General features: G+C 57.3%; 2 protein-coding genes across 16 annotated transcripts in view; one reads left to right on the top strand and one right to left on the bottom strand.

Annotated features, from left to right (window-relative positions):
* Positions 1-6074: 6074 nt before the first annotated feature.
* On the bottom strand, positions 6075-17173 carry LOC309651116 (2-(3-amino-3-carboxypropyl)histidine synthase subunit 1). 14 transcript variants are annotated; one of them, XM_082443500.1, is made up of 14 exons: positions 17022-17173; positions 15038-15190; positions 14857-14920; positions 13141-13262; positions 12561-12718; positions 12310-12431; positions 10360-10428; positions 9475-9643; positions 9242-9342; positions 8312-8390; positions 7891-8031; positions 7613-7689; positions 6813-6908; positions 6075-6537 (listed from the first exon to the last, which is right to left on the bottom strand). In XM_082443500.1, the coding sequence occupies exons 1-14, from the start codon at positions 17080-17082 to the stop codon at positions 6342-6344; spliced, it is 1608 nt and encodes a 535-aa protein (XP_082299626.1). In that variant the 5' UTR covers positions 17083-17173; the 3' UTR covers positions 6075-6341. The 14 variants fall into 14 exon arrangements, with proteins under 14 accessions (XP_082299626.1, XP_082299625.1, XP_082299631.1 ...); XM_082443511.1 differs by lacking the exon at positions 7613-7689 and adding an exon at positions 7258-7612 and having other exon boundaries at positions 6379-6537; XM_082443499.1 differs by lacking the exon at positions 7613-7689 and adding an exon at positions 7258-7612 and having other exon boundaries at positions 6075-6908.
* A 128-nt stretch (positions 17174-17301) lies between these two features.
* Positions 17302-23164, top strand: part of RTN4RL1 (reticulon 4 receptor like 1) — a 71993-nt gene continuing 66130 nt past the window's right edge. For both annotated transcript variants that reach the window (XR_014257939.1, XM_082443545.1), the window contains exon 1: positions 17302-21805. Coding sequence is in view for 1 of the 2 variants with exons in the window: in XM_082443545.1 (XP_082299671.1) it covers positions 21793-21805 (13 nt within the window). In the remaining variant the exon portion in view is untranslated. The remainder of the gene's footprint in view (positions 21806-23164) is intronic.

Raw genomic sequence — 23164 nt, 5'->3', positions numbered from 1 at the left:
AACGCGGTTTGCTGAGTGTCAGGCTCTGAAACTGGCATTGTGGACCAGTCCTCCTCCCCTCCAGTTGCTGAGGCTTCCTCTTCCTCTCTCTCCCTTCTCCTGCCACCTTTCCCCCACCTCCCCCATAGAGGACCCTCTTGCTCATTCCTGGGGAGTCCAAGCCACCCTCCTCAACTTTTCTGCCTTCCCTCGCGTCTCCAGCTCCCGTCTGGTACCTGGACTCCCACTGAGCCTTTCCTTCCAGGCCCAGCCTCCTCCTACAAAGCCTTCCAGACCCCTGGGCTCCCCCACTCCTCTTTCCTCATGTCCCTGACACCACAGCTCTAGATGCTGCCAGAGGCCCCTCTGAGGGTCCAGCTTCCTCTCCTGCCCCCTACCCCCCAAGGGTGACGACACCGCAGTGGCCTTGTGGGGTATAACGCCGCCGCGGGGCATCCTGTGACGTCACAGAGCCGTCGGGTCCAGGAACTGAGGAGTGGGAGTGGGGCTACTGGGTGAGGGCCTCGGAAGGCCGGGCGAGGGTGGGGTTGCGCCCCCAGGTGTCCCAGAGTGAATAAATTTGTAATGGACCCGTCCCCCCTCCCCGCACTGTCCTCTCGCCGGCCCCCAGCCCGCAGTTCCGGAAAGTTAACCCCTTGTAAACCGGTACAGGGGGCTCGGGCTCCCCCTCCCCGTTCCTGCTTCCGTGCGCCCTCCTCCCCCTCCCAGCTCCCCGTCGCCTCGGTCCCCACCACCTCACCCCACCCCCACCCCGCCTCGCCACTATAAATAGCCCCTCTTCCCGTTTCCTAAATTCCCTGCTGACGTCGGCAGCGCGTCAGTGTGTAGGAGCCGCGGCCGCATGAATGAGCCGCCGCACGAGTACTACGCGCGCCTATAAAAGCCGCCGCGCCAGCCCGGCTGCGGGAGGCGAGCGGGCGCGGACGCAATACAGCCGACAGGTAAGCGGGACTGACCGACCAACGGGCGACAGATGGACCGATGCACGGACACGGACTGGAGGGCAAGGAGGAGACCGACAGGCTGCAGGTTAGAGGGGCCCCTAAGGGGTGGGGTTGGGGACAGGGTGGAGGGGACGAGGGTCCACTCGCAACTGCTGGAGCCGGAGCCGGAGGCGTACGCAGAACCCTGTGCAGCACCTGCCTGCGCCCGGATGGAGACGCAGCCACTTCGGAGGAGCGTCGGTCAGAGGACGGACCTCAGAGTCCCTGCGGCTCTTCCTGGAGCTCCTGCGCCATCCTCCCAAGAAAGTGGGACGAAGGTGCTGGCGCCCCAGGAGATGCGCCCCCTCCTCTCCTCCCCGCAGAGCGGTGACTCAGCCTCGCTGCCCCCGGTCGCCTGAGCTGGGGCGCCGGCGAGAGACAGACGCCCACCTACCCGCCGCCCTGGCCGCAGCTTTCTCGGGGCCCCTCCCCTCATTCAGCCGGGGGCGCCCCCTCCCCGTCCCGTCGAGCTGGTCCCTCAGCGCCCCCAACTTCCCGCCTCTGCAGGAGGAGCTGTCCTCTCAGGACCAGGCGGGGGCGGGGCCTCGGCCGGACTGCCCCGCCCCCCATCGCCCGCCCCCTCCCCGCAGCCGGAAGTGCCTCTCTGCAGGGACATCTTTGACGTCACAGGGTTTTGACGTCAAGGGCCACGTGCCTGTCCGCAAGCGCTGGGTCAGAGAAGGGCTGGAGACGCGGGGGAGGAAGAGCAGCAGCGCCCCCAGCTGCGGGCGACGGAGCCACCCTGCCCGGGCAGCGCGCCGGCACCTTGGCTCTAGACTGCTTACTGCCCGGGCCGCCCTCAGTAACAGTCTCCAGTCACGGCCACCGACGCCTGGCCCCGCCCCAGGACCGCGGACCGGGCCACCTGCCGCGCCCCCGGCCCCTCTGTCCCCGAGGGTCCCTCAGCCCCGCCCTCGCTGCCCGCGCCGCCGCTGTCCGCGGTGCTGATCCGGCGCGGGCACCGCCATCGAGCCGTCCCGTCCCCGGTCCCCAAGGGCTACTGAGGGGCTGCCGGCCTACACGCACATCTCATAGCCCCAGGAGTCCAGCGCCCGGCCCCTGCCGAGAGCGCCGTCCCCCGCCCGCGCCCGCGCCGCCGCCGTCCCCCTACTCCGCGGTCCTGACGTCAGCCTAACTGGAGCTGCCGTAGTGCCGTCAGCAGCGCGCGCCCCGCCCCCGCGTCTCCAGGGCAACCGTGGCTTTCGATTGTTACTGTGGGAACCGGAGGTAACAGTCTACAGCCATGGTCGCCCCGCAGCACGCCCACGCGCCGCGCCGCGCAGCGCACCGCCGGGGCCGGGATGGGGGAGACTCGGAGCAGGAGGAAGCGGAGGCGGCGAATCGAGAGCCCATGTGTCTGCGGGGGTGGCGGGAGGTGAGGCGCAGGGAGGCGGGCTACTCCGGAGCCGGGCATCCACCGAGGCAGAGAAAGAAGCGCGGTCTGCGGAGTATGCCTGACCGTCCCCCTCAGTGACCGTCCTGTCCTCCTAGCCGAGGTACTGCACCCAGGGGATTGTGAGAGAAGGGGTAGTTCTGGGATTTGGGTTCTTTTTATCTCCTTGGTGGGAGGGAGGCTGCTGGGACCTGGAAAAATGTTTGCATCCTGGGGACCGAAGTGGGTAGGCGGAGGAAAGTCTTCCTGAATGCGCCACGACCTCATTCTTCCCGGAACCCCTAGCTGAGTAGGCAGAGGGCAAAGGGTAAACCTTGAACCCATGTCCTGATGGAGTCACAGCCTTCCCTCACTCCTCTTCCCTCTCTTTTTCCCTCTGGGTCTTGAAGGATAAGAAGGGTTCCCCAACCCTCAGGAAGCCATAAAACTTGTAAAGTTAACCAGTCCTTAAACCGTTGTCTGAACATACCAGCCTCCTCACCTCAGTCTATCTTTAGATGCTGTATTCCAGTTTTAGACAATGTCTCAAATTAACCCAAAAGAGGGGGAGTAAATATCAGAGGAGCTGAAGTCCTCTTGGGCCAGTGAAGTGTAAGCAATGACCTCTTCAAAAACATTCTGCATGTCACCTGCCACCACCATCATCACCCACGGGCTGACTGTTGTTTATTGGGTTCAGGACCTCCCAAGGGACGGTGTTGGGAATGGTTAACCAAGGGACGGTGTTGGGAATGGTTAATGCAACCCAGCCCTGCCACCCATTAATCCAATTTTTCTCTACCTCTCCATACCCCCTCCTTTTCTAAACTACTTCTAAGGCAGCTGGTGCTGGTTTCACAGCTAATCAACACCCACACATTTTCTTCCCACCCAAGGACACTGAGGTCTTGGATTAAAATGCACCTGATTCTGGAATCCGGTGGACATCTGTAGTGTGTGCACATGGGCGTAGTGCACTGGGAAGCAGGCGGTCCAACCTGGCATCACCATCAACTGGTTGTTAAGGGGCCATGTTGTTTCTGAGCCTTCCATAATGAGATAATAATCCCTCCTTTCTGGCAGGCCTGTTGTGAGGACCAAATAAGATCATATAAGTAAAAATCTTTGCAAACGGCAGAAAGCTATTTCGATCTTAAGTATTCTCTTAGGCTACTGTGTCCTTGTAAGGGGGTGGTGGTGGTGGGAGACCCCAGCTCTGGGCACTTAGAATGAACAGGGGAGGGGGACACATTTCTCTGAGCAGAAGCTCTAGGACTGGGGCTGTTGAGGGTTCTTTGCTTAGGGACTCTCTCTCCCAAGAGCTTTAGGAACTCTAGAGGTGGAGTGAGAGGTAGAAAAGAGAAATGGTAGGGATGTTTTGAAGAGACAAAGTCTTTTGCAGTCTGAACCCATCTGAAGGTGGTCAGAGAGGGGAAAAAACCAAAGGACTGACTGTACAATGTTAGAGTTTTTTAGTATCTTGAAAATCACTTAGGGCACCGCACCGCCAACCTATTCTATGGATTAGGAAGGTGAGGCCCACGCAGGACATACTGTCCAACAGTAGCGAGTGGTGGCCTCTCTGCTCATCTTCTGTGAAGCTGCAGAGAAAACAATGACTAGTAAAGGTCAAGAATGGGAGTTCTTGGATCTGAATCCAACTTTGGGTAAGTTACTTAGCCTCTCTGTGCCTCTTTCCTCAGTTGTAAAATTAGGTTAATAACAGTATCTACCTTATGAAGTTGTGAGATTATTAAACTAGCTAACTAAAACTTCTGCTTAGCACAATGTCTGGCATAGTTCGCACTCAGTAAATTATATTCCTCTTCCTATCCTCTAGACCTCATTTTCCTTAGTTGAAAATGTTAGATCAATGATTCTTAACAGGAGAGCTTCTTCCCTTTCCCTAGTGGACTGCATGAGAATCACATGGGGGGCTTTTTAAAATTACACATATTTACCAGAGACTTACACTCTACTCTCTAAGGCGGTGGCTTTCAAGTATTTCATTGCATGAGAATGACCAGGATGGTTTGTCAAAATGCAGATTCCTGGGTCCCAGTAGCTCTGGAGTTGGCCCCAGGAATCCAAGGTTTAACATGATCCTGATGCAAATGGCCCATGGAATCCATGTGGAGGGTGGGAGGAATAACCCCTTAAGATTCCCCATTGTTCCTGGAGGGCATGATGGGAGAGGACATATCTCACTTGTTGGGAACCAGTGGACCACATGATCTGTTTCCTTCTAGGTCAGACATTTTGATTCTTGGGGGAATTTTTACCTCCTCACTTCTGCTCCACCGGACACTGCTCTGGTCTTCAACTTCACCCTTCCAACTTTAAACCCTGCCTTAAAATTCATTCCCCAAATGTCTTTCCCTCTCTCCTTTACTCCTTCCAATGATCCCAAGTTGGCATCATTTTCAACGCTTGGGGCCTTGCTGTGATTGCCATGAGGGCATGTGAGCCCTTAGCTGCATATCTACTCACTGCTATCCATCCTGAACTGCTTATTTCCGAAGAAGCGAGGAATCTGTATTTGTGTGAAATTCCAAAATTTTTAAGTATCATAATCCCAACTTTTTCTAAAATTCTATGGGCCAAAGCCAACAGGTCTATAGGAGTAATTCAGTCCATTTCAGTCTCTTCCTTTTGCCAAGGAAGGGATCCCTTTAAAACAACCAAAAACAAAACAAAAAAAACCACCAAGAACAAGGCAGTAGCAGACTGTAGCAAGGGAGAACTTTCTCCCCAACCCCACTTTCTGCTGTAAAGGTTCCAGACTCAGTAAACTGGGTCTGTCTGGGCAGGTAACTCCTGCTTTTTTTTTTTTTTTTTTCTTTTTCTTTTTAAAAAATCTTGGACAGCTGCTGTCCGTTGTGAAGAACCCAGAATTACAGGTGATTTCAGACTATTTGTCTTGTTGTCTCAGGATGGGCTAGAGTATTTGTGCTACAATCTCCTAGTCTCAATTCCTGCTCAATTACTAAACTACTTGGGGCAGCCATGCTTGAGGGCCAGATAGGGCCTGTTGCGATCTTCCAGAAAAGGAACAAGCTGGTGAGTCTGCAGAGGCAGGGCAGGCTGGGGATGAAGGCCCTGGAAGTGGGGGAAATGGCTGAAGTAAGCAGTCTTTAGAGTGTCTAGGAATAACAGCACTTTCAAACCAGATGGGCTGCTTAGGCCTTGGCTGCAATCTCTACAGAGTAGCATCAATCTCAAACGCTGCAAATAGGGTCAAGTTTAGAAGAAGGTTACTTCTGTGCTGTCTTTGGCTTCCATCAAGGTCTAGCACCATCCCACCCTTCAAGCTCATAGTTCGGAGGGGTAAGACTGTTATGGTGGAGAAAGCAGAGAACATATGAAGCCAGGTTTTGACAGGCCAACACAAAACTCTTAGGGATCAGGATGGAGGAAGCCAAAACTCAGTATGGCCCAGGCGGAGCCCTGCCAATTGATCTCTTCCCCCAGCTTCTCAGATGTAAATTCTTCCCTGTTTCAGGGAGGCCTCCTTTCTTTCAGGTTGGGACTTAAGACTTCCACCAGTAATGTGTAAGTGTCTACGTGCACACATGCATGAGCTTGTCCTGGGGGTTCATAACTGGAAACACCTCCCTGCTTGGTGCTGCCCTGGAGGCTGTGTGGATGGCGAGGAATCCACTTTTTTTTTTTTTTAATAAAGAGTTTTCCTGTGTATACCAGGGAAAAGACGCTCAAAATCCAAATCACCACTTTATTGTGTGGCAGTCACAGTGCTGCCAGTCTCTGCTTTTCGTGTTACCCTCCACTCATCCAGGGCTCCACTGACCTTTTTCATATTTGAATATCAGATGCCATGGTCAAAGTCCATTAGGCCTCCTAATCCTCTTTTTCTTGAGTGCAGAGCTGGGCTTATAAAATTTGAGTCTTAAGTACTGATATTTGTCTCTTGAGATCACAGTAGGGGAAAGAAGGGGAGGACAGGGATTATAGAGGCTGCATCAAGGTCATGTGTCCCCATTAGGGGGTGGGGGGTGGAGAGGGAATGCAGAGGCAAAGGCATTTGTTGATCTTTCACTCTGCAAACTGGTCCAAGAACTGGAGGTAGGCCTGGCGCTGGGGCGCGGCTGCCGGAATGAAGTGGCCACCAGAGTGGGTGAGGGCGATGGCTCCAGCGAATCGGCTACACAGTTGCATACTCTCCTGAGAGGGGATGACGCGGTCGGTGTCCCCAAAAACATGGAGGGAAGGCAGTGACAAGGGGCCCTGCAGGATGGCTTCCTCGAGGCCAAGGCCCCGGGGACAGAAACCAGATACCAGGATGATAAACCGGGGCAAAGGGAAGCGGGGATCGCCGGCTTGGCCAAGGGCACACACAAGGGCTGCTAGCGCGGCCCCCTGGCTGAAACCAAGGATCCCATCGAAAGGCCCCAGCTTGCTCAGTGCCTGTGCCACCGTTCCCAGGGCTTCCTCCAGACCTCTGCACACCGTGGGCTCTTCCAGTGCCGAGAAAACATCTGCCTCCTGTTTGGAAAACCACCAGCCTCGAGGTTGCTCCTCCGGAGGGCAGGGCCCTACAGCGATGAGGGGGAAGAGTTCAGAGTTAGGGAAAGGGTAAATCCAGGGGGAGAGAAATGAGAAAGGGAGTGAGGGAAAGAGAGGAGGCTGAAGGAAAGAATAAAGTCTGGGGAAAATGAGGGGGAAACAGACTGACCTGGAGAGGAGACAAGGTGGAAGTCTGGGAGGGCCAGGCTGGAATTTGAGCGAGGGGCTGGGGTGGGAGGGATGGAGGGCATAGGCAGAATGAGGTGGGAGGGTGGCAGGAATGAGGGGAGGGCAAGGGTGGCTGTGTGCAGGCAGGCGTTACGGGGACGAGGCAAGACAGAGAAGACTGAGCGCATTTCCGGGCAGGGCTCATCTCACCGCGGTCTGGCCCGGCGCCCTCAGGGCCCGCTGCGTCCGCGACCGGGTGCGGGCCGCTGAGGCACACGAGCTCTGCGCGGCCCCGCAGCGCCTTCCGCAGCGCTCCAGTCTTCTCGCGGAAGCCCCGCTCGCTCTGCCGAAAACCGGCCAGACACAATACCCGCAGAGGCGGAGACGTAGCCATAATTCTGGGCAAGCGCCAGAGGGACCGGAAGCGGTCTTTCCTCGAGCGGAAGTCGAACATAAGGGGACGGAACCCAATGCCGGCACCACCCTGGAGGCGGGCCTCAGAGAGAGTGGGCGTTGCCATGACAACGGAGAGAGGGTGCGGCCCGGCCAGAGCTGGAGCTGATACCTGGGACCAAGGAGCGTTTCAGGGAGCGGGCGGCGCGACCTCCTCGTTTCTGCAGCTGCAAGCCTCGCAAGCCACGGCTGGAAAGGGGCGCGCCGGCCTCTCCTGAACCTGAGGTGGCCGACTTTGGTCACGGTCCCGCTTCCCCGACGTTCCCCACCCCGCTGACACGCATTTCCCGTAGCGGCCGCAAGGCGGCGGGCTCGGCTCGCGTCACCAAGGAGGCGGCCAATGTCTGGCCGCGCCCAAGCCTCTCCGCCCTCCTTGAGGTTCCTTCCTACCTTCCCCAGCGCCGGCCGGCCCGGGTGCTGGAGCAGCCGATCCCGCCCGTGGTTCACCGTCCACGGCCCCAGGGAGCTGCCGGCGTAGAAGTCCATAGGGTAGGGCTGCTGCCAGGAAATGTCCCTCAGGGCCACTGCCGCCTAGAGGAGAAACACCGGACAGTAACATCTGCCAACATTTTTCTACGCAGGATTATTTAATTCTGCCCTCACGACGGCCTACGAAGGTCCTACTATATCCCTATAGCACAGAGAAGAAATGTGAGGTTCAGAGAGGTGAAGGGACTTCCAAGGCCACACAGCTAGGAACTGGCTCAGCTGTAACTAAGTGCTGCCCACCCACCCCACTTCGGATCCCTTCCTATACAGAACTAGGAGCAAAGACCACTCTCTCCCAGGGATTTTCAAAACGCGGTGTTACCTCATAGGGTGTGAGCAGCGGCTTGGGGAAGGCTGTGCCCCAGTCAATGGAGAGGCGTGGACATGCCACCTGCACCCACCTGGGAGGGGAAGTCACGTCAGATCCAAGGGGGGGGCCCCCCTGTTCCTGGGCAGCATGCTGAAGAACATGGCTGTGTCCCCAACACAGCCAATGCGTGCATACTATTCTAGACTGTCACCTACTGCTGTTTAGAATAACACTATGGGGACTTACCTGGTGGCACAGTGGTTAAGAATCCGCCTGCCAATGCAGGGGACACGGGTTCGAGCCCTGGTCCAGGAAGATCCCACATGCTGCGGAGCAGCTAAGCCTGTGCGCCACAGTTACTAAGCCTGCACTCTAGAGCCCGCGAGCCACAACTACTGAAGCCTGCATGCCTAGAGCCCATGCTCCGCAACGAGAAGCCACCGCACCGCAACGAAGAGTAGCCCCTGCTCGCTGCGACTAGAGAAAGCCCACGCCCAGCAACGAAGACCCAACACAGCCAAAAATAAATAAATATGTTAAAAAAAAAAAAAAAAAAAGAATAACACTATGGTGTTGCTTGTTTTCTCCTGTTTCCTCCACTGACTATGAGCTTTCTGAAGGGAGGGCCTGGGCAGCTCATTTGCAATAATATCCCCAGTATCAAATTTAGTGCCTGGTACAGTGCAGGTGCCAACCACCCCTCCAACTCATCTCATGCAGAATGGACTATGATGCTGCCGTTGCCTGTGAGCCCCCAAGCCAGACAAAGTAGGGAAGACCCACAGCCAAAGGTAGTCCCTGCTGGACAAGTGCTCTGTAAACACTAAAATTTCATGATCATGGAAGCACCGGCTCCAGCCTTCAATAGGTGCTGGGCAGGACCCAGATTCTAAGCTTTTTTAGCCAGAGTCATAGCTAGACAGGTAAGGTGGGGAAACGTACACATCCACCTCAGGAAGAAGGCTAAGCTTGCTGGGGAAGATCTCAGAGAGCAGCAGCCTCACGAAGGGAAGTCCCAAGGCCCGGAGCCGAGATTCCAGGTGCTGTTGGGAGAGGGAGGCAGAGCTGGGGTCCCCATGATCAAGCAGCCAAAGCTAAATCCCTTAGGCTACTGATTTTCCCAGCTCAGTTCCCAGTTAGTCCTCTTTTCCAGAGGCCATCCCGAGCCCTCTGACCTCCAGAATCTTGGGACTGCCCTGGCGGCCCAAAGTGCCCAGGATGAGACCCCAGGATTTAGCTGAGCGGGCAGTGGCTATGGCTTCTTGGCGGTTGGCCTGCATGCGCTGGTAGTCATAGTGCTCTCTGGACAGGACTTTGCTGTACGGGTCGTATCTGGAAAAGAAGCTGTCATGGTCACAGTGACAGCCACTTACAGGATTTGTGCTATATACACAGCTCCCCGACTCGGCCCCTTGGTCTCCTGAACCCTCAGGCTGCATGCAGGCAATTAAGAACAGAGGCAAGGGCTTCCCTGGTGGCGCAGTGGTTAAGAATCCGTCTGCCAATGCAGGGGACACGGGTTCGAGCCCTGGTCTGGGAAGATCCCACATGCCGCGGAGCAGCTGGGCCCGTGAGCCACAATTACTGAGCCTGCGCATCTGGAGCCTGTGCTCCGCAACAAGAGAGGCCGCGATAGTGAGAGGCCCGCGCATCGGCGATGAAGAGTGGCCCCCACTTGCCACAACTAGAGAAAGCCCTCGCACAGAAACGAAGACCCAACACAGCCATAAATAAATAAATAAATAAATAATTTAAAAAATTAAAAAAAAAAAAGAACAGAGGCAAGAGCAGAGATTGTCTTTGGGAAGATCAGTTCCACAACTCGAGCAGGCAAGAGTGGGAGAGGGGTCTAGGATCCAGGTGTGATTCCAGGGGATGGGTAGGTGCTGTGCAGCAGCAACCCTTCTCCTGATACCCAGATTCAGAATCCAAGTGCCTCAGATCCTTAGGGCCGGGGGCTGTTAAGTGGCCAAGGGATGAGGAAGTTTGGGCTGATTGAGGGTTTCAGTGGCAGGGAACCCCACCCCCTTCCCAGCTGGTCAGCCCAGCTCAGTCCATACCGATAAGCGGGGACATTGGGGTTGGCAATCATGACAGACTCCAGATGGAAGCGGCCATCTCCAAGATATCTGCAGGGGGGAGAAAGGGAACAGTAAGTGTGGGGTGGGGCACCAGAAGAAGCAGGCACTGGCTCGGAGGTCCAGAGGACTGAGTTCTTGGCTATGCTGCTGACTGTGTATGTGAACTGGGACAAAGCATCATTTCACACACACTGCCCCCCTCACCCCACCCCACCCACCCTGTTTTGTTTTTGGGTGTTTTTGGCTGCGTTGGGTCTTCGTTGTTGTGCGCCGGCTTTCTCTAGTTGCAGCGAGTGGGGTCTACTCTTCGTTGTGGTGCACGGGCTTCTCACTGAGATGGCTTCTCTTGTTGTGGAGCATGGGCTCTAGGCACGCGGGCTTCAGTAGTTGTGGCGCATGGGCTTAGTTGCTCCGCCCCATGTGGGATCTTCCTGGACCAGGGATGGAACCCGTGTCCCCTGCGTTGGCAGGTGGATTCTTAACCACTGCACCACCAGGGAAGACCCCCATCCTGGTTTTTTCACATGTAAAATAAGTTTGAATTGGATGACCATTAAGGCCCCTCTAGCTATGTAATGCAGAATCTAAGAACTGCACCTCTCCCCACCCTGACCTTCTAGGGGAAGAGTAAAGGGACAGCCAAGGCCATGGTAAGGCTCTAGATCTAGATCCTAACTTGGAGGTGGAGTGACAGATTCTCCCTCACCTAGCTCAATATAGATGTGGGAAGTAGTGTTCAGGGTGTCATCATATGCCATAAATGAGCTTTCAGGGTATATACTGGCTACTCTCTGCCCAAACTAGCTCTTGGGTCCAGTTATTGAGTTGTAATAACAGCCACTGTTTACTGGGCTTGTGCCTTCCGTGTACCAGGCCTGGGCTAAACACCTGACGTGTATAACTTCACTCAGTCCTATCAGGTAATCCTCCAAGCTACTACCTATAGTAGCCCCATTTCACAAAAGATACAAGTGAGGTTCAGGGATGTTAAGAAACTTGCCCAAAGTCACACAGCTATTAAGCAGTATATCTGGGACTTGATTCTAGGCTTACCCATCAGGCTGTACCAAGCATGCCTAGCAGATGCTGTCCCTAACAGTACCTTCCCAGACCACGGAGAGGCCGGAGCATGGAAGACAATCTGCATGGCAGCTCCTTCTGTCTTGGAGATCACACCAAATTTTGATGAATGGCCAACACTCAGGGTGTCCCTCCTTCCAACACACACCATGACGCCCCCAGGGGTAGGCATCTATGAGCTCAGAGTTATGTAGGCACAGGCACAGGGGGAATGCCCCTCAGGGAGCAGGGCTCCCAGGTCTGGGCTGGGGAAGGCCCTGAGGTGGGCCTGCTAGGGGCAGGGATGTCCTGTGTGGGTGCAGCAAGGCTTGTGGGAGCAGCAGCAGCCCCAGAGGTGGGGCTGAGTCCGGGGAGTGCCCCTCCCTCCTTCCCTGCCATTAGCTGGGAATGGGGCTCCCCTCCCCAGTCTTAGCCGGGGGAGCTGTCGGCTCCGGGGCTGGCTGCGTTCACACAACATTAAGCATTTCCATTACCTAAAATAATTAGGCAGCAGGAGACATGCTGCTCCTGCTTGTTAGCTGTCCGGATGCTAAATTAATGGGGCTGCAGCCTGGGCGTGCCCATCCATCTTCTCCAATTATATTCCCACCATTTCTAGCCCACCCTCATCCCCCCCATCAGGCCCTGATTCCTGCTCCAGCCTGGGCATAGCCTTCTGGATGTTGGACAGAGCACTGGAGAGGGAGACAGGAAACCTGAAACCCTATTTGGTCCCCATCTTGCAAGGTGACCTTGAGCGAATGGCTAAGGAGCTTTAGACTCAGTTTCCTTCCCTGGATGATGAACCTCAGCTCCCTCCTAGGGTACATTTCTTACGTCTCTATGACCGGCACCCCATTTTTCACTTACACAACAGCCTCCACCTCCTTGGGTAGACGGGGGGACGTGCAGCCCAGGATCTCCCCAGGGGACAGGGGCTTGCACTGTGGGACACTCACACGATACTCAGCTTTCAGCTCTTGGGCAGCTGCCTGTAGGGATAATGAGGGAAGGGAAGCAAGTGGATGCGGAAGGAGAGGCAGGGCCATAGCACCAGCCTGGAGCACCTGCCATGGGGATCCAGGAAGAGCCTGGAGACTGGCCACTGTCTGCCCACTTACCTGCAAAGTTGACACAAACTGAATGGTGCTGACCAGCGCAAGGGCACTGGCTGGGGGAAAGGCGAGGCGGATAGAGTCCAGTAGGTGGGCAGTGTCTATCCGGATGTCCACAAAGACATACAGCACCCGGAAGTCTTGGGCCGAGGTGTCCATGGGAACTGGGAGGAGGGAAGAGTTCAGGAGACTGTTTTGGAAGGCAGGAGGGGCAGAGGGCCTGGCCCGGGCCAAGGTTTCTGAGTAGCCAGGACCAGTGGCTTTAGCCTGAGGGTTAGAGGGAGGGGTTGGGGGAGGTGGGGAGGGTGTTGTCACAGGTCTTTTAGAAGCTCCATCTCTGTCACTCGGCTGGGGGCCCAGCCTGCTCTACCACCAACAGCCTTTCAAACACCCGCATCTGGGACAGCAGCATGGTTTCCAAGGCAACCAAATCCAAAGGAAAGATCCACCTGCAGTGCAGGAAGGCCAAGGCCATCCCAGAAACCGGGAGGCACCTTGTGCATACAAGCAGGACAAGGCACTGTGATGGAGATGAGCGTGCAGTCCCACCTCCCTGCCAGGGTCTGGGTGTCCTGGTCTGCCGTACCCAGGCAGCTGTGGCCATAGTGCACCAGGAAGTCAGCTCCCAGGGCCCTTGCGGTAAAGTCATCCACACAGCAAGCCCCGTAGGTCACATCACCCATCACCATCACTTCGGCCTCCGTGAACCTGTCGGGGTGGGGAACAATGGGACAGTGACACAAGGAAGTAGCAGAGAACCTAACTGTGGAGGTATCTCAGGGCCCAGCTCCACTCTCCCTACCTCTCCCAATCCCTTGGGTTGGCAGCTGCCACTTCTGCCAACAGAGTAGGAGGGGCCCAGCTGCTACCTCCCCCAGGCCTGGCAGCAGCTCCTGGAACCGTAGCTGTATGAGGACGGACTCTGTAGCATCCTTATTCCTCTGCCCAGGCTCAGACTGCAAGAGGGACCCCCAACCCTCAGCCTGGCATACAGGGGGTCAAACACAGACCTCCGCCGCCCCAACTCCTCCCACCCAGAGCAATGAGCATGCACACAGGGGCAAAGACACCCACTCCCACACCCTGGCACCATGACGTGTGTGGGCACGCGTGTGTGGATACACATAGCCTGCCCGTCGCCCAGACCCCCTGCTACCTCCCCACCCTTAGTCAGGGCCCTCTGTGCCTGGGATGGGGGGACCCATGGACAGCTCCTCCGCAGCACATGGCTCCACCCACACACCTCATGCGTCAGGAAGAGTGGGCTCTGGCCAGCACATTGCCATGGGATCTGCTGCCAGGCCTGAATCACTGGGGGATGGGGTGGCTGGGGAAGACCCCACTCTCCCTGAACTCACCACAGGAATGGAGCCAGAGGACTAGCTCTTCCCTGAGACCCACCCCTGGGGCGTGGAGTCTGGCTCAGTGTCAGGGGGTCTCCCCATTCCTCTCCTGGGGGTGTGGTGCGGAAAGCTGAGCTGCTGCCAGGCAGCTCCCCCCCCCTCCCCAAATCAGGCTGTGCACAGAAGCAGATAATTCAGCTCCTTAGAATGCAGCCCAGGCGTCTGAGTCAGCCAGAGCACTTAATTTTTTATAGATTAAAATGTATGCAAATTGGCCCGAGCCCCAGAGAGCGTCCCCAAGGGGCAAGAGGGTGGGAGCAGGGAAGTGAGTCTGTGGCGGCGGGGATGAGGAGCAGGGTGGGGGTAGGGCAGCAGCAGGGAAGTGGGAGGTTCCCATCACGAGGTGACCTCCCCTTTCTTCTTTCGCCCTCCCTGTTCCTTTGCTGGTTCCAGATGGCTGAGCACTCACCCCCCTCCCAAGGATGGCTCATTGTATTGAAGAAACTTAGATGAGGGAGGTAGAGGAACTGAATACCATCTCCTATGCGCTTCTCCCTCTGCCAAGCCCCTCTTGCCTCACTCCTCCAAATGTGCCAGAGAAAAAGTTTCCCCCAAGCCAGACCCCACGCTGACCACCCAGCCCACTGCAGGGTCAACTCTGAGGACTCTTAGCTTCTTCCTCAGGCTCCACCACCTGCTGTGGGCCCACCTTTGAAGATACTGGAATTGACTCATTTCTCCCTCCCAATTTCTTTTACGGAAGGGGAGATTTATAGAGACAAGCAGGGATTGCGGCAGGCTAGGAGTTTAGTTTGGGGTTTTTCCCTTGGTGTGTGTATGGCTGTGGGAAGGAACACGGTAAGGCAGAGGTCCAGAAAGAAAAAATGATGCCAACAGGCAGAGCTGTAACGGACATGGGGAAGGTCTTGGTTCAGCTTCGTCAGTGGCCCAAGGCTCACCTTTCCAAGATATCCACGATGGTACAGGCGAAGAGGAGGAGGCCTTCAGGCATTTGTAAGGCCACTGCAAGACAGAGCAGAGACATGAGCAGAGGGCTGGGAAGAGCCTGGGATGGGACACTGCCCCTGGCTCGGCCAGGCAACCTCTCCTCCCCCACCCACTCAAAGCTTATGGGCTCACCCTTCTTGGCCTGGGCCTGTTGGATCCTCCAGATGGTCTTGGGAATCTCAAAGTTATAGTTGGAAGGCAGGACTTGAATGGCTGCCTGCAGCTGGGGATTGTTCAGGATCTCAGGGGGTATCTGATTGGCCAAGCGGCCCCGAGGGGCTCGACCTAGGATGAGTGCAAGGCCTGAGTTGGTTGGTGCCTGGCCTAAACCACAGCCAGACCTGAGTGAGCTGTTAACACCACCCAAGTTTAAGGCCCAGATCCTAGATGCCAAGGGGACTGGCCCAGCCTTCTTCCCCACTGAGTTCATCCTGAAGCTGGAAAGACAACCCATTAAGCTAAGAGGAAATCTGTATAATTAATTTCCATGTTATGAGATTATTGGGAATCAAGGACTTGAGCATGTGGCTCAGCTCTTACCTCAGGAGAGTAAGTTGACACCAGGGGACTCAACTGAGAGGCAAATGAAAAAAAAGTCCACACAACTGCTCCTTGATAGAGAACAATCCTGAGGAAACCCCAAGAGCCCAGCCAGCCCAACCAGTCTGGGAAAATGTCCCTCTCCTCCCAGCCCCTGAGAACACCTTGAAGTTCTGAGATCCTAGATATGAGATCTATAAGCAAACTGTTGTAAGTACTAATTTAAAAGACTGCCTTCCTTACTTGAGTCCCACTGGCTATGTCTACACTGGTTAATTCCTGCACTCTTCCCTCTCCTCATTCAAAAGGGAAATAAACACCATACATTTAACTGACTTAACAAGTTCCCCAGTTCCATCATTCTACCCCACTTCCCACCCCAGGAAGGATGGAAAGAATACACTCTAGTCAGGACTGTGGGCAAACAGGTAAGGACAGAAAAGTGACCTTGCCCTTTAGGGCCTAGTAGTCTAGTGGCGGCAAATGCAAGTACACAAATAATTACAAACCCCTGATTAAAGGAGAAGAAACATTGTAGCCCTTTAGGAAGGCTGCAGCCCTTCATCTGCATCCTACTCCCCATAATTCAGTTTAGCCCAACCCTGGTATCCCTTTAGGCACCAGACAGTTTGGGAATGTGACAAGGAGAGAAATGAATTTATTCAGCGAATATTTATTGAGCCTGTACTATTTGCCAGAACTTCTGCCAGGGATCCTGCCAGACCTGACACTTCAGCCTCTGTGTGTGTGTTGGCGGGAGAGGAGGGGGGCGGAGGGCTGATGCATGGGTGGTGGTGGTGGTGGTGGTGATGGTGCAGTGGAGAACTAGAATGGCAGGCTTGGGACCCTAAGTCCAGATTTGAATGTTACCACTGCTATGGTACTTGTTCAGATGTTTCAAAGGCCATGAAACACAAGCCTGCGTCTCTGGGACCGCCCCTCTCAGAAGCTCCTGTGGCAGAGGCCCACGTCCCTTGTGGTTGTTGGGGTGTGGGAGCTGCTAGTCGTAGCAGCTCGATTTGTCCCAAGGGCCAGTAGGCGCTTCCTTCTTTATCATTTGGCTGTAACCTTCTGTTTACATCAGCATTCCTCGGTAGACTGTGAGATCCCTGAGGGCAGGGCTGCAGTCTAGTCCCTGCACCTAGCACAGGCCTGGCATTCAGCGGGCGCTCAATAAGTGCCAGGTGAATGAAACCTTGTGCATCTTTCCTGAAGCATTCCCCGAAGGCACACTTGTGGAATGCCCAGGGCAACGCGCCTGGCTCCTTCCCTCCCCGTCGGGTACGTCTTATCCGTGAGTCTTCAGGCGTCTGTCTGCCCGCCAAGGCAGGGCGGGTAGCGTTTCCGGCTTGAGGACTACAAGCTCCTAGGAGGGGCTGCTCCCGATCGTGCCCTAAGGCTGCAAAAGAAAGACCTGTCGTCCTGGGCTCCAGCGACAGCCGCCCAGAGCGAGCGACGGCAAGGCCTTCTGGGTCTGGAGGAGAAACGCGCCGCCGCCATTAAAGGGTCCTGTCCCTGACTTGGGGGCCCTACCCCGAGATGCGAGGTCCGGAGGCCGCAGCGTTTTAGCACCCACCTCTGCCCGGGCCGTTTCGGCTGCCGGACTCTGTGGCCTCGGCCGCAACCAGCGCCGCCATCACCAGCTGACCCACGTTGGGACCAAAAAGACAGCGCTAGAAGAACGAGGAGAGCGCAGACAGTGCGATCGATCGCCGATCGGCCAGCGAGGGGCGGCGATTTGCGGGGCGGGGACCGTGAAGGAGAAAGATAGGGGTGGGGCTAGAGTGGACCCCCAGGTCAGCCGGGAAGGTCGAGACTCTCGGGAGCCCCTAGTGGTCTCCGGCCACAGCAGTTGCGTTCTCCCGGCGACCCTGTCCCCTCCTCCCCTTCCGGGCAGCTTGAACCTGGTTCTCCCGGACAAGTGCCCTCCTATTTGCCGACTCCCTACCCCAGTTCTGCGGGCGGAGTCTTGTAAATGGGGACACCACAGGGTCCTCCTTCAGCTCCCCTCAATCTCTCCCCCCTCCTGATAAGCCCTGGATGCCTATGGGTGGGGCCGCATTCCCTGCCTCAGAGGACCCCATTGCTCGGACAGGACAGAACTCAGCACCCACCGAGCCAGTTCCAAGTTAAGTCTTGGTGCCGGTTTCCGGAGCGCTGGGTTGCCCTTACACCTTTAGAACCGACAGTGTGGAAGGTTCACCTGTGATAAACTGCTACCAGGGGAAGGCCCCCAGCCTGAAGGTGCTTTCCTGGGAGAGTGGGGAAGTCTAAGGACTCTACTGCCTAAACCTTCGGGATTCTGGCCAACGTTTGCCCTGCCTAGGCTGCCCCTCAGGCCTAGGAAGCCTCTCTCCTGATCAGTGGCATAAGCTCCTGGAATCCCAAAGAGAAGGCAGGGTAGCCAGTGAGACAGCCTTGACATTTGGAAGAGCAGAGTACCTGCAGGACTGGCTTTCAGCAAGGTCTGCCCCATAGAGCAATCGTCCCCCAGGGCCGTTTGCCCATGCAGCCCTCTGGCACCATCTTCCTCTCTGCTCTCTATGTGAGCACAGCTGGCCCTTTAAGGCGCTCTGTGGCCTCGGGCTCCCCTGGAGGCCCTCCCTGCTTGGAAACTCCTAATTAAGGTGCATGGAGAAGTGAAAAACAAGCAGCCAGGGACGGGCCCTGCCTGGGAGACTGCCCAGAGAGGAGAGCTGGCTGGGCAGGCTGGGAATGAGCAGCCAAGGGGAGGACCAGAAGGGGTCAGTGCTCTGCCCCTCAGACCACCAACTGATGCTCTTAGGACAATCACAGCTTTGGACAGGAATGTGGCCAACATGGGTCCAAGGAACACCCCGTCAGCTTGATAAGAGTCCAGCCTGCACTTTCCCATTCCCTCAGGTTCTCTGGACCCCCAGGGTGTAGGATCTCAATTCCAGGGACCCCGTGAGTCCAGCCCCTCCCCATTCAGGACACTAAGGCCCAGCCTGTGGGCAGCTTTAGCTCTGGCTGCAGCTGTGAGTTCCAAGGGGGAAAAACTGGCTCCAGCAGAGTAATGGCTTCTCCCTAGCAGGCCCCGTATCCCTTAGGGCCTTTCCCTAGGCAGAGGTGGGCCCACTGGTAATAGAAGTCCCCCATCCTTTTATAACATTGCCCCACAGCCCCTGTCCTAAATGAGTTGCCCTGGCACCCATTAGGAAATGAGCATGTGCCCCAAGACCCTGCAGTGCAGGACATTGGGGGCTGCCATTCAACTTAGGCGGAGAACACCTCCATCTGTCCATGGGGGTCTCCCTGCCAGAGTTACTCAGCAGTCTGAGTAATTACTGCCTGACAAGAAGGCGGGCACAGTGCTACCCCCACATTAAACTAAAACACCCACCCACGGTCGCCCCCACTCCCTGGCTGGACTCCAAAACAGCACCCAGCCAGAGGACTGAAATAACTCTGCTTCTCACACTGACGCCCAGCCCCAGCCAACTTTGCCTAAGATACTGGAGATTGTGGGGCAGGGGGTCATGGGGAGGCGGCTTGAGGAGGTGGAAGGAGGATCAGCACACCCTGATTCAGGCCCATACTTTGGCACTGATCTGCTGTGAGCTGCTGGTCAAGTTGTTCAACCTCGCTGACATTGGTTTACTGGTGGAGGGCCTCTGCAGCTCTCAGCATCATCGAGTTCAGCTAGTGTCTGCCTGGCAGGGCTCAGATGGGTGGCTCAGTCCAGCTCTGCAGCTGGTGGAGGCTAAGAGAATACCTCACCTTCTTTTCCCACAACAAGATGGACCAATTTTTTTTTTAAGATTTTTTTTTTGATGTGGACCATTTTTTTATATAGATTTTATTTATTTATTTATTTATGGCTGCATTGGGTCTTCGTTGCTGCACTCATGGTGCACGGGCTTCTTATCGCGGTGGCTTCTCTTGTTGCAGAGCATGGACTCTAGGCGCGCGGGCTTCAGTAGTTGTGGCTCAGGGGCTCTAGAGTGCACGCTTAGTAATTGTGGCGTATAGGCTTAGTTACTCCGCGGCATGTGGGATCTTCCTGGACCAGGGCTCAAACCCATGTCCCCTGCATTGGCAGGAGGATTCTTAACCACTGCGCCACCAGGGAAGCCCTGATGCGGACCATTTTTAAAGTCTTTATTGAATTTGTTACAATATTGCCTCTGTTCCACATTTTGGCTTCCTGGCCAAGAGGCATGTGGGATCCCAGCTCCCCGACCAGGGATCGAGCCCGCACCCCCTGCATTGGAAGGCGAGCTCTTTCTTAACCACTGGACTGCCATGGTAGTTCCCGACCAATCTTCTTAATCTTCAGAACAAGGTTACTCCCTCACCTCCAAGCATTTGCACATTCTTTCCTGCCTGGAATGGCCTTTCCCCTTCTCAGCCTGATGAATTCAGCCCTCAAGACCAATGGTATCTCTTCTGTGAAGTCTTTCTGGATGGTCTTCCCCCCCACCCCCCTACAGAGCTAGCAGAGCCCCCTCCCACACTCTGTATCTCTTCATGTCACATTCTAAGATAGCTTGTGGGTCTTCCCCAACTGTGCCATAAACTTCTGGAAGTCCAAGCCTAGGTAGTTAGCACAAACCCAGAGCCTCAGTGTGGTTGAATGCATGTATGGGTGAATGAATGATAATGGCCTTCTTTTTGACCTTCTGATCATGACAAGTTTTTCTCCAAGGAATCACACTACTCACCCTCTCACTTCAATTAGATCTCTGCTTAGATGTCACCTGCTCGGAACGGCTTTCCCTGATCTGCCCGTATCAGCTCCAGAACAACACCTGGCTTTTTCTTCTTCCAAGTGCCATCTCATCTGGACTTTCCTCAATTGGTCCCTATTAACTGTAAACTCCACAAGGGCAGGGACCTTGCCTTTTTCATTGGCTGAATCCCCGGGGAATAGTAGTACTCTACAATGATAGACCCTCAATAAATGTACCTTTAACGGGTGACTTAGCCCACTCTTTTCCCCCTCCAGGACCCCTCTTATCCCAGGCCAGTAGGGGGTGCCGGCCTCCACCCAGGACTCATCTGGCCTGAACCTTCTCTAAGCTCAGCCCAACTGGTCCCCTGTGGGACCTGCTTTTTAGGCAGTGCCTCCTCCATTTTCCACGAAGCCCCGGGCGGGATCTGTGTAGACTGAGGGAGAACAGAGCCCCCCACCCTCCCAGGCGGAGATAGCTTGCCTGAGCCCCACATCAGTCTTTCCCTCTCTAGAATATGCAACTGGGCCTCCCCAATTCTTGCTGAGATGTGTAGACCAGCCAGGGGGCACACCACACCACCCCTCATAAAGGATAGTGTCCTGGGTCTCGGGATGCGATGCGGCTGGGTCTGCCGGAGCTATCCTGGGCAAGGAGGAGCCGTCGAGCCTCCCGAGGAGGAAGAGGAGCCGGCCAGGGAGTAGATGGGCAGGGGTGCGGACTTGTAATCGGGGACTCTGGGCGGCGGTCCTCGCATCCCAGCCGGCGGGCAGAGCGCACGCTTCCAGCTGCCTGTCTCGGTGACCTCCATCCGCGAAGGGCGAGCGGGGGGTGGGGCGGCGGGTGCGAGCCCCGGGAAGCCCACGGGGCCCGGGAGGGGCTCTCGAGTGACCCGACGACTGGCCCGGGGACTGGGGCAGGTACTTGGACGGCCGCAGGCCGAGGATCGTCCCCGGGGTCGGGCGCAGCGAAAACACCTTGGGAGGCGGCGCCGCACGGCTGAGCGCCGCTGCTCTGGGAATAGGACGGCGCTCAGCACCGCGAGCTGAGAGCACTTTCATAAATTTTGTATGGGAGGCGCTCCGTGAGCGGGGGCGGGGAGCGGAGAGAGAGAGGGAGGGAGCTAGCGAGCGGGGGAGGGAAGAAGGGAGGAGAGGTGGGGGAAGCCGGGGGGAGGAAGGGAGGCGCCCCGCTCCGCCGATCGCACGGTCCTGCAAACGCGCGTCGGGCGCTTTCCCCGGAGCTTGGCGGTGCGTGCGAGCGCCCTTTTGCAGCAACCGCGGCGGCGGCTGCGGCCCGAGGGGGCGGAAAAGAGGGGGCCGCGGCCGGGCGGCCGGAGGGCGGCGTCCCCCCTCAAAACCGCCTGCAAAGTGCTCGGAGCTGCAGAAGCAGGCCGCCAGCTCCGCGGAGCAAGCAGCTCGCCCCGGGGTTGCCGGGCAGCGCCGCGGTTGCTGGTGGGCGCCGGTGCCCTCGGCGCGGGGCTCGGGCTCACCATGCCCCTGCGGGGCCGGGCCGCCGGGCACAAGCGGATTCCCGGCTTGCCCCCGCCTCGACGCGCTCGGATTAGCTGCAGCCAGCGCCCAAGGATTTGAATCCGGACCCTGGGAGGGAGCGCGCCTAGGCCGACCTCCGAGTGGCGGCCCCGCGGCCAACATGCTTCGCAAAGGTGAGTTGGAGCCGCAGGGGCAAGTTGGAGTTGGATACGCACGGGGCAGAGCCGCGAGCCTTGGAGCCGCCCGAGAGCTGCCAGGCGCCGGGGCTCCGGGCCCGGGAAGCAGCTCTGGGCAGTCTGGCGGGCTTTGCGGGGACGCACCCGCCGAGGAAGTGCTGCTGGAGGAGCTCAGCCCCCGACTGGGGCCAGTAGCGAGACACGGGATTTGCTCCCTGGATCAAGCGGCCAGGCCTAGGGATCTGGCTCGGCGAGGTCATTTCGAGACCACAGTGAGCTGCCCCTGATGGAAGGGGAGCCGGCCTCCTGGGACCTTAGCTTTGCCAGTATAAAGTTTTGACTTGCAGGCTCCATCCCCTGCGCGGGCACACGCCGCCAGCTTCTGCCGCTTTGGCGGGGCCGGGTCCAAGCTGCGCTCCGGTGCAGCTGGCGGTCAGTCACCGCGCGGCCCGGGCGCTCACTCACTGCGCGTCCTGGTTCCCAGGTGGGGCCCGGACCCGGGCACCTTCGCTGCAGCCCCGTTTTGGTGGTCCTCAGCGGCGGGCTCTGGACACCCAGCGGCCGAGGGTTTGGTGGCTAGCCCCTGCTGATCGGTTCCTCAAACTTTCCTTCTGCCTGGAGCGGAGGGATGCGAAGGCGGAGGCCGTGCCGGGAGCGTGCGCGGCCGGAGCCAGGCTCAACTTAAGAGCTGGCCCCACGACCACCTCACGACGACCTTCGGGCTGTCGGGCTCATAGCTGAGCGCTGCAAAGTTGGCGCGGGCGCTGGGGAAGTCCCGCCGCGCCCCCACGTGGCTGCCGCGCCGGGAGCTGTCCCCAGGGCCCAGGGAGGGCAGGTGACCACGCCGTGAGCCCACGGGCTCCGCCAACCGCTGCCCGGGCCTCTGCGTCTACCTCTCTCCCTTCCCAGGTCCGTGTGGGCTGCGGCACCCCGTCGGGACCCCCTCGTCCCTGGCCCGGGTCGAGCGGCTGACGAGACGCGGGTGCCTGCGGCTGGCTGCCCGGGCCCTGCGGAGCCTGCTGAGGTGGGAGCTCAGGTAGCGGAGGGCCTGATCCCTGCGCTCCGCGCTCCAGCCTTAATCCGCCCCTGTTTCCATGGCAACAGACCGAGGTGTCGTAAGCACAGGATTCTGACCTCACAGTAGGATCGGGAAAGAGAAAATGGGCAGGGGGAGGTAGCGGAGGAGGGGGAAGCAAAGCCCGGAGATGGGCGGGGAGGAGCAGATGTGGGGGTGATGGAAGAGACCCCATAAGCAGGTCGGACAAGTAGGTGAAGAAACCACGCCTGCGCTGGAAGCAGTAAAGCCGGTGTCTCGGCTGTCTCAGGCCGACCCAGGAGCCTCGGTTGCCCCACCGT

This window comes from Balaenoptera physalus (assembly GCF_965194825.1).
Source record: "Balaenoptera physalus genome assembly, chromosome: 20".
NCBI lineage: Eukaryota > Metazoa > Chordata > Mammalia > Artiodactyla > Balaenopteridae > Balaenoptera > Balaenoptera physalus.
Note: the sequence above shows the minus strand (reverse complement) of the source record. Positions and strands in the feature narration are given on the sequence as shown.

Bases quoted from the DNA above. Each gene is read 5' to 3' on its own strand.
- LOC309651116 (XM_082443499.1), bottom strand. From the start codon at position 17,082: ATGGCGGCGCTGGTTGCGGCCGAGGCCACAGAGTCCGGCAGCCGAAAC. The intron at 12,432-12,560 runs GTAAGTGGGCAG...TTATCCCTACAG, and splicing joins AGTTTGTGTCAACTTTGCAG to GCAGCTGCCCAAGAGCTGAA. The intron at 6,909-7,257 runs GTGAGATGAGCC...TCATCGCTGTAG, and splicing joins GGGCGCCGGGCCAGACCGCG to GGCCCTGCCCTCCGGAGGAG.